The following is a 14,885-nucleotide window of genomic DNA, read 5'->3' as shown; positions in this document are numbered from 1 at the left end:
TTATCAAGTTCTCAATCTTGGTGGTGTTTTATTGTCTTTGACACTTTGTATGCAATAAGTGGGATATAATCTTCATTTCAATTCTGTCTTGTAGTCCATAGAAAGGTTTGGGGTGTATGTGTGTGGGTCACAAGCCCTCTTTCCAAGGCTCTCGGTTCTCACCCTTTAAGCTCAAAACATTGTCCCCAGCAAAATAAATATAGTCATTTTTATGGTTAATTTTTCCTCCTCCTTTCCTCCTCCTCCTTCCTGTTTTGTGCCTTTTGGGCTGATTCTGTATGGGCAAATTAAAACGGGTCGAGCATTTCGGGGGCGAGTTCCCATGGATATATAGAACTCGCCGCCAAAATACTGCTAATCTGGATTAGTGGCCAGAACCCAGGCGTTCACTCCCCGCTCCCATCCCTCCACCATTTTGGTGGATTCCCCAAGCAGACGCCATTAGAGGGGATACTCTAATAGGTGGCCCCCATGCCGTGCAGGGCTCGTGTATCTAATCTGGAGGAACCGGGTTTGAGTCCCAGCTCTGCCGCCTGAGCTGTGGAGGCTTATCTGGGGAATTCAGATTAGCCTGTGCACTCCAACACCTGCCAGCTGGGTGACCTTGGGCTAGTCACAGCTTCTCGGAGCTCTCTCAGCCCACCTACCTCACAGGGTGTTTGTTGTGAGGGGGGAAGGGCAAGGAGATTGTAAGCCCCTTTGAGTCTCCTGCAGGAGAGAAAGGGGGATATAAATCCAAACTCCTCCTCCTCCTCCTCCTCCTCCTCCTTCTTAAAACAGCGATAACCGAGACTCTTGCCTCCATCTTCTGTGGAAAAGTCTTTGACTTGTTCCGGACTTCCAGTGTGTTCTTTCTAGTGTAACTTCTCCGTTAATAATTGGCCTCTCTTAATGTACTTCAGTATTCTGTGGACCATTTTATTAGTCAAGGGCTGCTTGTTTGCAAACTGCTGACGTTCTTGTACCCAAGTAGAAATACCTGTAAAACTTGAATCAGCAGGCCCTTAAGATCTAATAGCTACAGTCAAAATGCCACAAAGCGACTGTGGTGCACGGGTGTCTTTTAGACCAAATTATAAAGTGCTGTTTTTAAGCTGGCAGCAAAATATAATCTTTGTAGCCAGCTGAAATCCTTCGATGATAAACGCATCTCTTTGAGCAATTACCTTGAAATCAGTTATGTGAAACGAAATGGTAGGGTTTGCTCCAGTGTCTGGTACAGTATGGTCTAACTTCTGAGGCACCATAAACGCAATGCATTGTTGACAAAGTATTTCCGTAGTGATCCCCTAGAAAAGTTTTGAAGAAGAGTTTGGATTTATATCCCCCCTTTCTCTCCTGTAGGAGACTCAAAGGGGCTGACTATCTCCTTGCCCTTCCCCCCTCACAACAAACACCCTGTGAGGTAGGTGGGGCTGAGAGAGCTCCGAGAAGCTGTGACTTGCCCAAGGTCACCCAACTGGCGTGTGTGGAAGTGTACAGGCTAATCTGAATTCCCCAGATAAGCCTCCACAGCTCAGGAGGCAGAGCTGGGAATCAAACCCGGTTCCTCCAGATTAGATACACGAGCTCTTAACCTCCTACGCCACTGCTGAAAGCTGTATTTATGCTTTTGAGTTGGAGCATCTGTTTTCGATCGGTAGTGTTGAATAGAATAGCACATGCCAGTACTTTGCTTGACTTGCGTAGTGCCGGAATCCTATAATTTAGAAGTTGTGTTGAAGTGAGGTTGTTAATACTATTGTGCCTTACTTAAAATGAATTCTTGGTTTATAGCGTTGTTGGTTTCTCAAAGGATAGCAGAATCTAATGAATTTGTTGTATTGTGGAGCTGGACACGATGTCTTCAGATTAGCTGGATCATGCTCTTGTTAGAATCTTTTGTAAGGCTGGGTCTTTAAAATGGTGTCTTTGTATCAGTAAGTAAATCAATATCCAATTCTCAACGTGGTCTCATCTGTGGATACTCTAACCTGGAGGCTGGGGCCATGAAGAACAGTTGTGTGCATTGGTTGCTGACAGAAGAGCTTCCTGATATTTATTTATTTATTTGTTTATTTCTTGGATTTTTATACCACCCCATCCCCGAAGGGCTCTGGGCGGTGTACAACATAAAATCCATACAGCATCAGATAAAAGAACTACTACTAATCAATAAAACTCACTAAAACTCCATGTAAACAGCGGTTAATACAGTTAAATAATTAAATAAGAGGCGTCCAGAAAACCCACATTTAAAACCTTCCCCAAAGAGGGAGAACAGCGGGCCCCTCAATATGAGGGTTACCCTGATGTAAAACAGCACAGGGAGCAAAGAGGGGCATCACCATCAGCGGCTGGGCACTCCAAAGGCCCTGTGGAACAACACAGTCTTACAGGCCCTGCAAAACTCATCAAGATCCCACAGGGCCCGGACAGCTGGAGGAAGGGTGTTCCACCAGGCCGGGGCCAGAGCTGTAAAGGTCCTGGCCCACGTGGAGGCCAGCCTGATATTTATTTATTTATTTGTTTATTTCTTGGATTTTTATACCACCCCATCCCCGAAGGGCTCTGGGCGGTGTACAACATAAAATCCATACAGCATCAGATAAAAGAACTACTACTAATCAATAAAACTCACTAAAACTCCATGTAAACAGCGGTTAATACAGTTAAATAATTAAATAAGAGGCGTCCAGAAAACCCACATTTAAAACCTTCCCCAAAGAGGGAGAACAGCGGGCCCCTCAATATGAGGGTTACCCTGATGTAAAACAGCACAGGGAGCAAAGAGGGGCATCACCATCAGCGGCTGGGCACTCCAAAGGCCCTGTGGAACAACACAGTCTTACAGGCCCTGCAAAACTCATCAAGATCCCACAGGGCCCGGACAGCTGGAGGAAGGGTGTTCCACCAGGCCGGGGCCAGAGCTGTAAAGGTCCTGGCCCACGTGGAGGCCAGCCGCATCATTGAGGAAAAAAGGCCTTTTGCCTAGCAGTGGACTTGCAGCTTGTGGCCAGGGCCCACTCTTCAAGCTCGAACTGGACGGAGGATGTAGGAATCTCTCAGAAATGGGAGAACATTTCTCCTGTTCAAGCTTTCTGGAGTGCCTACTGGGGAATTACTTTTCACAAATGGAATTACTCTACACTAACTTATACACTTCTGCTCAAATTCTAGGTCGCAGATACTGATCAATTGTGTATTATAGGCACAGCGTGCTAGATATCGATCAGTTGTGTACTGTAGGGACACGGTTTCTATTAGTAGATGAAACCTTCATGGATGGTCTCAAGTTGACCTTGATAGTCCATAGGTTATGAGATTGATATGTTGAGCCGCTCTGTGCTGATCACGTTCCACGATACTTGAAGTTGACTGTTCAGAAGATAAAGGAAAGATAGTTGTCTCCTGAGTCCATTTTGATAGCATTTCATAAAGTCCTGCCTTCTCTGGAAAGAATCTGTACAATTGTTAAGAGGAGTTGGGATCTCTGTCTGCTTTCAGCAATGAGAAATAGAACCTTTTTCTTGGTATTCTGTGTATTAAGTTCCCTCCTTGTATTGGTACTTTAATTTATATACCGCCCGAGATGCTCATCTGACCTTTGAGTGCTAAGTGATTGATTGTTTTTATTATTGATTTACTGTTTATTATACATTAATCTGTGGTTGGTTGCTTTCCTGGTGCATATCTGAGTATTTTTTTGAAATATTTTTTGAAATCCTAGCATATTTTAGTTTAGCTTCTATTCCTCCCCCATACATTTCTTTATTTGATAGAATCTTTTGGCTGGACGAGGGACCGTTCATGAGAGTGTGAAGAAAGGCATTCCAAGTTGTTGAGCAACTTGCTGTTGTACCTGTCAAATCTTATTACCCAAGCCTTTTACAAAATTGATTGCTTGAACACAAGAACTCCATTTAAGAAGAAACCTCTGTCTTTTTTCCTGTTCTAGTTCTCCCCCTCCCCATTGGCACTGATTTCAACTTGATCTCAAACACACGGCTATATAAGCAGTGATAAACACACAACTAAATGAAACAAACATTGCAACTAGTTTATAACTTAGTGAAAAGGCCTTGAATAAATGTGACTCTTAGCCTTTCCTTTAATTACAGCATATTTATTTCTTTTCCCTTTTAGAATGTCTTGAAGAAAAGAGATCAGGTTCAAGCAGAATACGAAGCCAAACTAGAAGCAGTTGCTCTGAAAAGGGAAGACCGACCCAAGGTAATTGTTTTGTAATAATAATTTTTTAAAAAACCTGTCTTCTGGAAAACAAAACCCGAACTAAATGTCTTCTGGTTCTGTTGGGTTTTCTGGGCTGTGTGGCCGTGGTCTGGTGGATCTTGTTCCTAACATTTCGCCTGCATCTGTGGCTGGCATCTTCAGAGGTGTATCACAGAGGGAAGTCTGTTACACACTGTGTCCAGAGAGAAAGAAATGTTTTGGGTATATATTGTCCATGTTCCAGGGTGGGGAACCAATCAGTAAGTGTTTGGGTGGAACTTGTTATGCACACAGTCCGGAGAACCCACCAGAACCAGTTGAATCTGGCTGTGAAAGCCTTCGACAATACATTAAATGTCTTCTGTTTCTTATGGAAGTTCTCTAATGCCAGGAAAAATCCATCCTTGGGTGATAAGTGACATAGCTAGCCATGTATTGTCGAAGGCTTCCCATTCGTACTGGATTCTCATTCTCACTGGACACAGTCCAGTAAAACATTCCCATTCTCACAGGACTGAAACATTCTCATTCTCACTGGACACAGTGTGTGACAGACTTCCCTCTGTGATACACCTCTGAAGATGCCAGCCATAGATGCAGGCGAAATGTTAGGAACAAGATCCACCAGACCACAGCCACACAGCCTGGAAAACGCACCACAACCAATAGCTAGCTATGTTTCAAAGTTAATTTCTCATTACAAAATGTAGGGGCCCCCAATATTGAACAGATGTGTAATTTGTATTTTTAGATTATTCTATCACAAGTTATGGGGTTGCTGAGTTTGGGTGGCTTTAAAAAGAAGGATTTAGACCACTTCCATCACCGGATTGGATTAAGAAGAAGAAGAGCTTGGATTTATATCCCCCCTTTCTCTCCTGCAGGAGACTCAAAGGGGCTTACAATCTCCTTGCCCTTCCCCCCTCACAACAAACACCCTGTGAGGTAGGTGGGGCTGAGAGAGCTCCGAGAAGCTGTGACTAGCCCAAGGTCACCCAGCTGGCGTGTGTGGGAGTGTACAGGCTAATCTGAATTCCCCAGATAAGCCTCCATGGCTCAGGCGGCAGAGCTGGGAATCAAACCCGGTTCCTCCAGATTAGATACACGAGCTCTTAACCTCCTACGCCACTGCTGCTCTAATTAAAACACGCTCTTTCGCGCATGGCAGAATCTTTCATTCATGGAAGGCAGAACCAAACAGATCGAGTCATGGGACGAAGGGAAGGATGTATTTCCATTTTACTTCAATGACTTACAGCTGTTGTATTAGACTCGAGGCAACTCTTATATTGTACAGAAGCGGTCCACATCTGAATTCCAGATGTTTGGGGATAAATTTCAGGTGATGAAGACTGCTTTCCAGAAGTATTTGGCTTTTCACTGTTGACAACAGAATATTGGATTAGATCTGGTGGGATCTAACAAAGCAATGACTACTTTGTCAGCGCATCAGGAATTTTAAAGCTTTCCTTCCATTCGTCAATTAGCAGTAGCTTGAAAGGTGACGCTTATTCGCAAGCAGACATCTGTAGGATCATGACATCAGCCTCTTAGGAACTGTGAATACAGTTTGAAGCCAGCCGATTTGGGGCGGGGGGGTCCTCCCAAGTATGTTTCTTTTGGATTGCAGCCTGAATTCAAAGTCTGCACACATGGGCACGGTACACAGTTGCTCAGAGTTCTTTCCAAGCGAATGTCTGTAGCACTGTAAAATTTCCATTCTCAAATGGAGCTTTCCTTTCGCCACACCCTGGCCGATTATGCGCAAGGCACCTGCTGCGCAATGGGGGCAAATGTCTGTCACAGCAAGATTTCTTGTACAGATGTATTTTCTCAAGCCCCACTTTCACTTTCTAGTCTCGCCACAGCAAACGAAACCACGTCTAGCAGAAATTTAATTTTGCCTTACCACCAGAGGGGGGAGATTTTCCAGTGAGCACAGTTTTGCCCTGGACCTCTTTCCTCTACCCGCCGCCAGCCTGCCTAGCTCCCCTCTTCCCACTCTTCGCACTGCCATCCATGCCTTCTCCCTTGCCCCTCCCTCCGTTCTGTCGGCTCCTTCCTTCTCTAAATGCTCACATTGACATATCAAAGTATCGATATAACAGAGTTTGGTTTTTGCAAAGAAGAGCACAAGCAGGGTCTCTTTCTGGGTCCAGTCTACCTCCTCCTCTGCATCTGTCATCCCTAATGATTGGGAGGGCTTTTAAAAGCTTTTTTTCTAGACAAGCCTCTTTTAAAAAATAAGCCTCTCTCCCTTAGCCACAGCAGCTGCAGCTGCAGAGAGAGAGAAAATGGAGGGGAAGGCAGGGAGAATATCAGCTCTATTGTATTGGGACTTCTGAGTTTTATCAGATCTCTGCCTTTAAGTGGGGTGGAGTTAAGAGAACCAGGAAACAGACGCTTGAGACTAGTTCAGGGAGGACTCGGCTGCCTCCTCGCGTGTAAACAGAGAACCGCAAGGAGACCACGCTTCAGCCCCACTGGGCAGCTAAAAGGCCTGAGCTGAGTGTTCCATGAGTTATGGGCCTCTCTAAACTTGCCTCCTTAACACTTCTCGCTCCACCAGATAGCACATTTCCCTTCTTCATTGTATGCACTGGGATCTTGCTTTAGAGCAGAGGTCTGCAACCTGCGGCTCTCCAGATGTTCATGGACTGGCAGGGGCTGATGGGATTTGTAGTCCATGAACATCTGGAGAGCCGCAGGTTGCAGACCCCTGCTTTAGAGCCTCGGTTCCTTCTTATCTCATCTCTCAGGCTCCCCTGCCTGCCCTTAAGTTTCAAATCATCACTTCCTTTAGGCTCCCTTTTCTTGGTTGGTTGCCTGTTCTGCACCCTTCGTTCAGCCCCTCAGATTCCCCTCATTTTTGCTTCTCATTCTTTTTGGTCATTCACTTCTAGAAACTGAAATCTTAAGGCATCGGGGCAATGTTCCGCTTCTTGTGTGGAAGCTGGCTGCAAACTGCTTTTGTTCGGGGGTCATCTGAGCAATTCGTGACATCATAACAACTGGGCCAGTCAGTGTTCCAGGCTTCATCACCATAGGAAAGATATAGTGCAAATCCTGGGGAACTGTCCATAATCTAGGGATGACTTAACGCCATATGGGTGGTGTTAGAGGGCTTCGGGGAAATTTGACTTTTGGGCCAGGGCTTAGTAACGACTCATTAGCATTTTCACTTTTGTACTGTCCCATGAGCCAGATTAGTATGCAAGTGTGTGTCGACACAAATACATGTTCAAATGCTGAGAAGTTAGTACTGGCCCAGGGAAGGGTGGGGAATGGTAAGGAAGTTATCTGCTACTTAGATTCTCAGCTTACAATAAGGAGGAGCAGTGGCGCAGCGGTTAAGAGCAGCTGCATTCTAATCTGGAAGAACCGGGTTTGATTCCCCGCTCTGCCGCTTGAGCTGTGGAGGCTTATCTGGGGAATTCAGATTAGCCTGTGCACTCCCACACACGCCAGCTGGGTGACCTCGGGCTAGTCACAGCTTTTTGGAGCTCTCTGAGCCCCACCTACCTCACAGGGTGTTTGTTGTGAGAGGGGAAGGGCAAGGAGATTGTAAGCCCCTTTGAGTCTCCTACAGGAGAGAAAGGGGGGATATAAATCCAAACTCTTCTTCTTCTTAATCTGCTTCTAAGATTCCACATTCACTAAAGGAACTGAGTCATTTGGGTCTCATTAGCGGTGTCTCTTGACTCACTTTCTCAAGAGTAGTTACCTCAGTGGTTGTGCTTGAATGAATATTTAATTGTGGATGCTTGTCCATCAAGCCACTGAAGTGAAAAAGCTTTAAGTCTTCATTAACTTCAAACTGAGATATTATCACGGCTATTAATTTTAAAGATTAATGTGTACGGCTCTTTAACTACTGCCACTTGCTTGAACGCAATAGAAATAGAATTCTCTTGGTTTTTTGCTTTGGTTTTCCTTTGGTAAATTAAAAAGGACACTGTGGCTTAAATTCTGTACTGGTCACTTCCAGTATCTAAAGGATTCAACATGATGTTAGATGCATGATTCAATTTTATCCTTACAACAATCCTGTGAAGTAGGTTAGACTGAAAAGTTAGTGGCAAACCAAGCTTTGTTTGTTTGTTTATTCCATTTGTGCCCCGCCGCCCACCGAAGTTCCAGGATGGCTAACATAATGGAGTTGAAAGCCCCGTTAAAAGATACGATCTTAAAAACATAAAACATTAACATTAAAGCCCACTGTAAAACATCCTTTAAAAACAGTCAATTACATCATCATTAAAAATTCCCACCCCACCCTCCCCCTCCCTCTCAGCTGCCATCGATGCGGGGGACCCTGTGGGGGTCACACATTGAAGGCCTGGGTAAAGGGGAAGGTATAACCAGGCGCTGAAACCCCTAAGTGTCGGGGCTGGCGAATTTCTGCAGGGAGGCTGTTCCACAGCTTGGGGCCTCTCTCAATCCCACCCACCTCACAGGGTGTTTGTTGTGAGAGGGGAAGGGCAAGGAGATTGTAATCCCCTTTGAGTCTCCTGCAGGAGAGAAAGGGGGGATATAAATCCAAACTCGGCAGCAGAAGGGATCACCAGGTGGGCCTCCCCACTTGACCTCAGTGCACCAGCCGGCTCATATTATGTAGGCGCTCCTTTAGATAGGTGGGACCCAAGCCATTTAGGGCTTTAAATATGATTGTCAATACCTTGAATTGGGCCCAATAGTGAATGGGGAGCCAGTGCAGTTATTTCAAGGCAGGTGTTATATGCAGCCAGCCAGGTTGACCCATTTTGCACCAGCTCCAGCTTTTGAACCATCTTCAAGGGAAGCTCCTTGTAAAGCGCATTGCAGTAATCAAGATGGGAGGTTACCAGGGCATGCAGTGCTGTGGCCAGGTCCCTTCTGTCCAGATAACGGTGAAGCTGGAAAACAGCTGGAGCTGCTGATAGGTACTCCAGGCCACCGTTGCCACCTGTAATTCCAGGGACTGGGCAGAAACCAAGAGCACCCCCAGATCTCGCACTCGATCCTTCAGGGGCAATGCCGCTCCATCCAGCACTGGGTGCCCTCTGATCTCCTGGACTTGGGGACCCGCTACCCACCTCCATCTTATCTGGATTCAGCCTCAGTTTTTTGGTCCTCATCCAGTTCATCCAAGTTAGCAAGTCAGGTTCAATCAAGCACCCCGCCACTGGAATCCCAGTGACCCTTAGCCAGCCCAAACAATAGTGTAGCCAGTGTGCTGTTGGGGAACTTAAGATTCTTTGATGGCAGAGAAGGGGGCAACAGCTTGACAAGGGGTGGGTCACACATGTTGAAGTAATTGAGGGATTACCTTGGCGGAGGGGTGACACTGCTGGTGTGTGGCTGCTGCTGGTCTCCCCTGGCTCCAGGAAGTGGCTCAGGGTGCTGTGCCTCCCCTTGCTCTGGGGGCGTGGCCGGGGGAGGAGCCGACATTAGTTGGATTCTTCCCAGCCATTCACCCATTAATGCTGTTGGCGGGGGATTCGGACTTACGCGATCTTTTTGGTCTGCATAAGTCTATCCAGCTCCAAAGAGGCTTCTTGACGGCTGTTTTGTTTTGTAAGCCTCGCCACGCCACCGAGAAGCCTCCCTGGGAGCGGCAGGGCGGTGCAGTTGCGCCACTGCCACCACCCACCTCACTCAGATGGGCGATTTGTGTGTTTGGACAGATGAGGAACCATCACAGGTCAAAATTTGTGGTCGTCCCACTCCAAGGCAGCAATCTCTTTTTAATGGAATTAGTTGAGACTTGGAGTGAAGCGGTGACTTCTGGTTGGTCTTCGTTGCAGAAGACAGGCTGGGGTGGTTGTTTTTTGCCCAGCCATGCTAACAGATTCTCTCTCTCTTCAGGTGCCCACAGATGTTGAAAAGTGCCAGGACCGAGTAGAATGCTTCAATGCGGACTTGAAGGCTGATATGGAAAGATGGCAAAACAACAAACGTCAAGACTTCAGGCAGCTACTGATGGGGATGGCAGATAAAAACATCCAATATTATGAGAAGGTAAGACCATAGTTGAGAATCGTTCACGGGATAACTGAAGCTCCTGTATCATAACTCAGTTTAGTTTGACCATGATGACATCAAGCTGCTTTAGACAACAGGACCACTTGGCACACTACCTGTATTGCTTAATAAACCCTGCTCAAAGGAGAGCCATAATGCTCGCCAGGTTTAATGTTATGCCTTCTACCTTGCTACACGGCAGATTTAACAAGCAAGAAAAGGCTAAAAGATTGTGCCCATGTAATGATGGCTCAGTTGAATCTCGGGCCCACCAATTATTACACTGTTTCAGATTCAAGGAAATCAGATCCAAGTATGTGAATCATACTCCTTTACATTTACCCGGTCTCCCCGATTTATTTACATTACACTACTTGCTGGACAATCCTGATCCTTCTCTCTGTATGATAGTGGCAGACTTTCTCCTGGAAATTACTAATATGTTTTTTAATCAGTTTTTTACTATTGTTGTACTGTTGTCTATGCCAGTAAAGGCTTTCTACATTTTAAAGCTGCTTTAGACTGAGTCAAACCAAGGACGATATTGTCTCCTTCGACTGGCAGTATCTTTCCAGGGGTGCTGGTGGAGATGTTTCAGATCACACCGCGACTTGATCCCTTTAACTGGAGTGATTGAACGAGGGGTCTTCTGCACACCAATCAAGCGCTCCACTACTGTGCCATACTTGGCTTGGCAGTTCGCATGTAGGCAGCCTGGATGTAGATGGCCCAGCTATTATCATCACTCAAGTCCATGGGGCCTCTTTCCTTTGCTCGCAAGTAACTAGCAATAGTGCTTAAGCTGTTTTTCCTTATCTGCCTTATTGAGGGAGTAACTTCCTGTCCCAAAAACAATGTCTCTTTCTCACTGTCCTTTCACATGCTGATACAGTGGTATCTTGGTAATCGGTGCCTTCAGTAATTGCCGATTTCGGTGTTCACCAATTGCCGGCCACTGTCTTCCGCACTCGGGCGTCGTTGGTAGCCTCGGTTTCCGCCGACTTCCGAGGCTACTCAAATGGCGTTGCGTGAACACAAATGGTGCTGCGCCAATGCAAATGGCGTTGCACGTGCACAAACAGTGTTTGCACGTGCACAAATAGCGTACCTCGGTGTTCGCCGTTTTTGATGTTCACCAACCATTGCTGGATGGATTACCGGCGAACACCGAGGTACCACTGTATCCGAGGGTGAGGGGATACTGGGTTGAGTCAAACTGTAACCTCCAGGTATATACCAGGGGCCAGAGAGCCAAACCCCAGTTTCAGCTATCTGGCCATTGGGCTGACACAATTCTAATAAAGCTCTTGAGCCGTTCTTGAGACTTGTTATTGACTGGGGTAACAAACCCTTTCAGTTCCCACCCCCAAAGTGAAATGGAGCACTTCAGAATTGCTGCATTAATATGTAGCGTAACCCAGTTACCTTTTTCTGCACTGCTTCTACTTATGTGGTCTGAAAGCTGCTCAGTTGAGGTGGTAGGCAAAGCATTTGGTGACTGTTGAGGACTGGTTTTGTGCAGTTTCAGGCTACCCAGAAATACTGATGTAACAATCTGAAAATGTGTTTACTGAGCAGGGCCTCCACAAGAGAATGCGTAGTTGGTCCCTCATGGGACGCCATAGAGGCAGTGTTGAGCAGGCTGGTTCATTGATCTAATTCTTTTTTGGATGAAAGATGGATCAGTACCTTAGATGTGTTTTCAGACCTTAGATGTGTTTTCAGACTCACCCTTTTCCCAAAGTGTACCAGTTTTGCAAACTGCTAACATCATCTTAACGAGTAAAATAATTTAAGGAATCAACAAGCCAGAATTCACCGTCTCATCAGATTTGTTACTTATTTATTTTTGGATTTCTAGGCCGCCCATTCCCGGAAAGGGCTCAGGGCGGCGTACAATCAATAAACACTCAAAATAAATACAGTTTAAAGCAATTAAATCATAACCAACAATTCAGAACAGTAAAACTCAGTAGCAAAGATGGCGACTTCCCTACACTGACCCACAGGAGGCTTAGATGTAACAGGGCCCAGCTGGCCAGATGGAAAAGCCTGGCAAAACAGCTCCATCTTGCGGGCTCTGTGGAACTCATTTAAATTCTGCAGGGCCCTGATCTCCGGCGGGAGCTTGTTTCACCAGGTAGAGGCCAGGACCGAAAAGGTACAGAGTTTTAGGTAGTCTAGCATCTTGTTTTAAAATGTAACCAGCTCCTTTTGATGCATTGCTGGCATGCCCTCATGGTTCCTGCTGGGGTGCAGGAAACCCTGCACCAGAGGCGTTCCTCCCATTGGGCAAAGTGGGCAGCTGCCCAGGGCCCCACCTTGTGGTGGGCGACAAAATTGCAGGTTCGTTTGTGGGAGAGTTTGTATTTTCAGTGTTTTTCTGTTTTTGGCCTGCTGTGTGGCATGGCCCATTGCTGTGTTCAGATTTGTGAGTTGGGGCATGTTCTATAATGTGATGCTGACTTTGAAACGACCTGGTGGAAAAAATCATTGTTTGGTCACGGTGGGGGAGGGTGGCCGCCCAAGGGGGGAGGGGGAAATCAAACTCAGGTTTTGCCCAGGGCTCCAGTTTGCCTAGGTATGCCTCTGCCCTGCACATATGAGATTTACGTACCGGTAATTTGGCAGTTGGTAATTTGACAGCTGCTTCTCTGTTCGAGGCCTATACGTGTGTATAAATATCCATCCATACAAGTAGCTTCTACCTTGCTGATACTTTTTTGCCCGGGGTGCGACTGCAGTACTGCACATTTTGGGGCAAACTTTGCCTTGTCCTTATTTAATAAAAGTGCCCTTGTGGCAGGTGTAGTCCTAAAAATGCAGCGGCATTGCCCAAGATGCCCAGGCTGCACCTGTTCACACAAAACATTTTGGGCTTGCAGAACTTACCCTGCACGTTTGTGATGACAGAGAAGATACTTACAGCTGCCCTATTGTGAACACAGGTATTTCTTTGTTGGCTGAGAGAGCACGTTAACACTCGGGGTTCACTGAGTGCCAGCTGGGGCAGAGAAAGACTGAAGTAACAACAACAAAGAACCTTTATTGGCATAACAACATTATATACACAGATCCACTTAACCAAGTAGAGGGAAACTAAAATAAATGTACAGGTAGAGAAGGCTGATGTTCAGGATTTGCTCCTAAAGCGCTGTTTTATATACAAATCCAAAAATTTGGTGACTGCATCGTTTGCATCACTACTGGGGCTGTCCAACAGAAAGGTAATCTTTTGCAAGTCAGATGCATACTCTTTTTTGAGTAGCAGAGGTGACAAGTATTTGACTCTGGGTCCTGTGTAAAGTGGACAATAAAGTAAAATATGGTCTATAGAGTCAACACAATTCCCGTTGCATATGCATAGCCTTTGGCGGTAAGGGGCTTTAGTAAATCTCCCTGCTGATACGGCTGATGGAAGGGCATTGCAACGGGCCAACATCATTGCTCTAAGGAGCCTGGGCACGGTTATCTGGTGCAGATATTGAGCCCCCTTATTACCAATGTAGGTGATACCTAGAGCTAAAGGAGAGCAAGTCCTGGAAGCCTTTTCGAGTGACTGAAGTATTGATTGTTGGATTTATTTGACCTGCTTTTTTTCCTTTCTTTTTGTCCCGCTAGTGCCTTACGGCGTGGGAATCTATTATACCACTCTTGCAAGAGAAACCTGAGACCAAATAAGAAGCCGCCCTTCTCTCCCCCCCTCCCCCGCACACGATGGACCTCTGACCAAGTGCACAGTACCACTGGAGACACACCTTTGCACGATTTTGTGTGATTTTTCTCTTCCCCTTCCCAACTTCCAGATGAATCGTTGCCTGTGCTGAATCTTGGGACAGACTAACTTGTGGTAGCTTTCAGGTCCACGTTTTTGCCCACCTTTTTATCAAACCACCTGAGTTGGCCTATGAGGTGATCCCTTCCTTGGCTGATGGGCAGATGGCTACACAGGGATTTATTCTTCTCTTGGACCAGTTTATATTGAATGAAGCTGCTCAGTGGAACACTAAAATAATAATAAAAACCTCTTAAATGCAAGGTGCCAATACATCTTTATTGCCCTCCCTTTTTCTTTCTAGCCGAGTTGAGGAGCGGTTGATTGTGCAAGAGAAATAGTTTTCCTCCCCTTCAAAACCCTTTGTTAAAACTTTTTCATGTGCGATTATGAATAGTGAAGGTAACTGCTGGATTCTATACAGTTTTTGGATCATCTTGTGTTTTTTTGATTGGCTGAGCAAGACTGGGGGAAGGAATTAAATAGCCTGATAGAATGTACTAGAAACTTAGCCACATGTTCATGAAGAAACCTCTGTAGTTTGACCTTCAGGTAATCCATTTTCCACAGCATTGCTAGCCATTTTGGGGAGCTGAAAGAAGGGGAAGATGTCAGATGATTATCCAAAGAATACAGAAGGTTTTTAAAAATCCAGCTTGATTGTTTTCCTCCCTCTAGGTCTGCTGGCATTTTTGTCTTTCGATAAAGCTCCTCTTGTGGGGCCCAAATCTTGTTAAACATGTAACACAATTTCACTTCAAACGTAGCTGTAAAAATTGACATAGGTGAGGGGAGAGTTCAGTGTGTGGAGGAGGAGAGAGGACCAATCCGGTTTACATGTACGCTGCCGTCATGTTTCATATGACATGTTAGTAGTGATAGCAGAAGGGACAAA

At 45.9% G+C, this 14,885-nt stretch overlaps 1 protein-coding gene across 1 annotated transcript in view; it reads left to right on the top strand.

The window, feature by feature from the left end:
- The window catches only part of SNX30 (sorting nexin family member 30), a 52,034-nt gene extending 37,781 nt beyond the window's left edge, over positions 1-14,253 (top strand). The window contains exons 7-9 of the mRNA XM_048503992.1: positions 4,126-4,212; positions 10,060-10,212; positions 13,837-14,253. Coding sequence (XP_048359949.1) covers positions 4,126-4,212; positions 10,060-10,212; positions 13,837-13,896 — 300 coding nt within the window. The 3' untranslated portion in view covers positions 13,897-14,253. The remainder of the gene's footprint in view (positions 1-4,125; positions 4,213-10,059; positions 10,213-13,836) is intronic.
- The last annotated feature ends 632 nt before the right edge of the window (positions 14,254-14,885 follow it).

The sequence above is a fragment of the Sphaerodactylus townsendi genome, linkage group LG07 (assembly GCF_021028975.2).
Source record: "Sphaerodactylus townsendi isolate TG3544 linkage group LG07, MPM_Stown_v2.3, whole genome shotgun sequence".
Taxonomy (NCBI): domain Eukaryota; kingdom Metazoa; phylum Chordata; class Lepidosauria; order Squamata; family Sphaerodactylidae; genus Sphaerodactylus; species Sphaerodactylus townsendi.
Note: the sequence above shows the minus strand (reverse complement) of the source record. Positions and strands in the feature narration are given on the sequence as shown.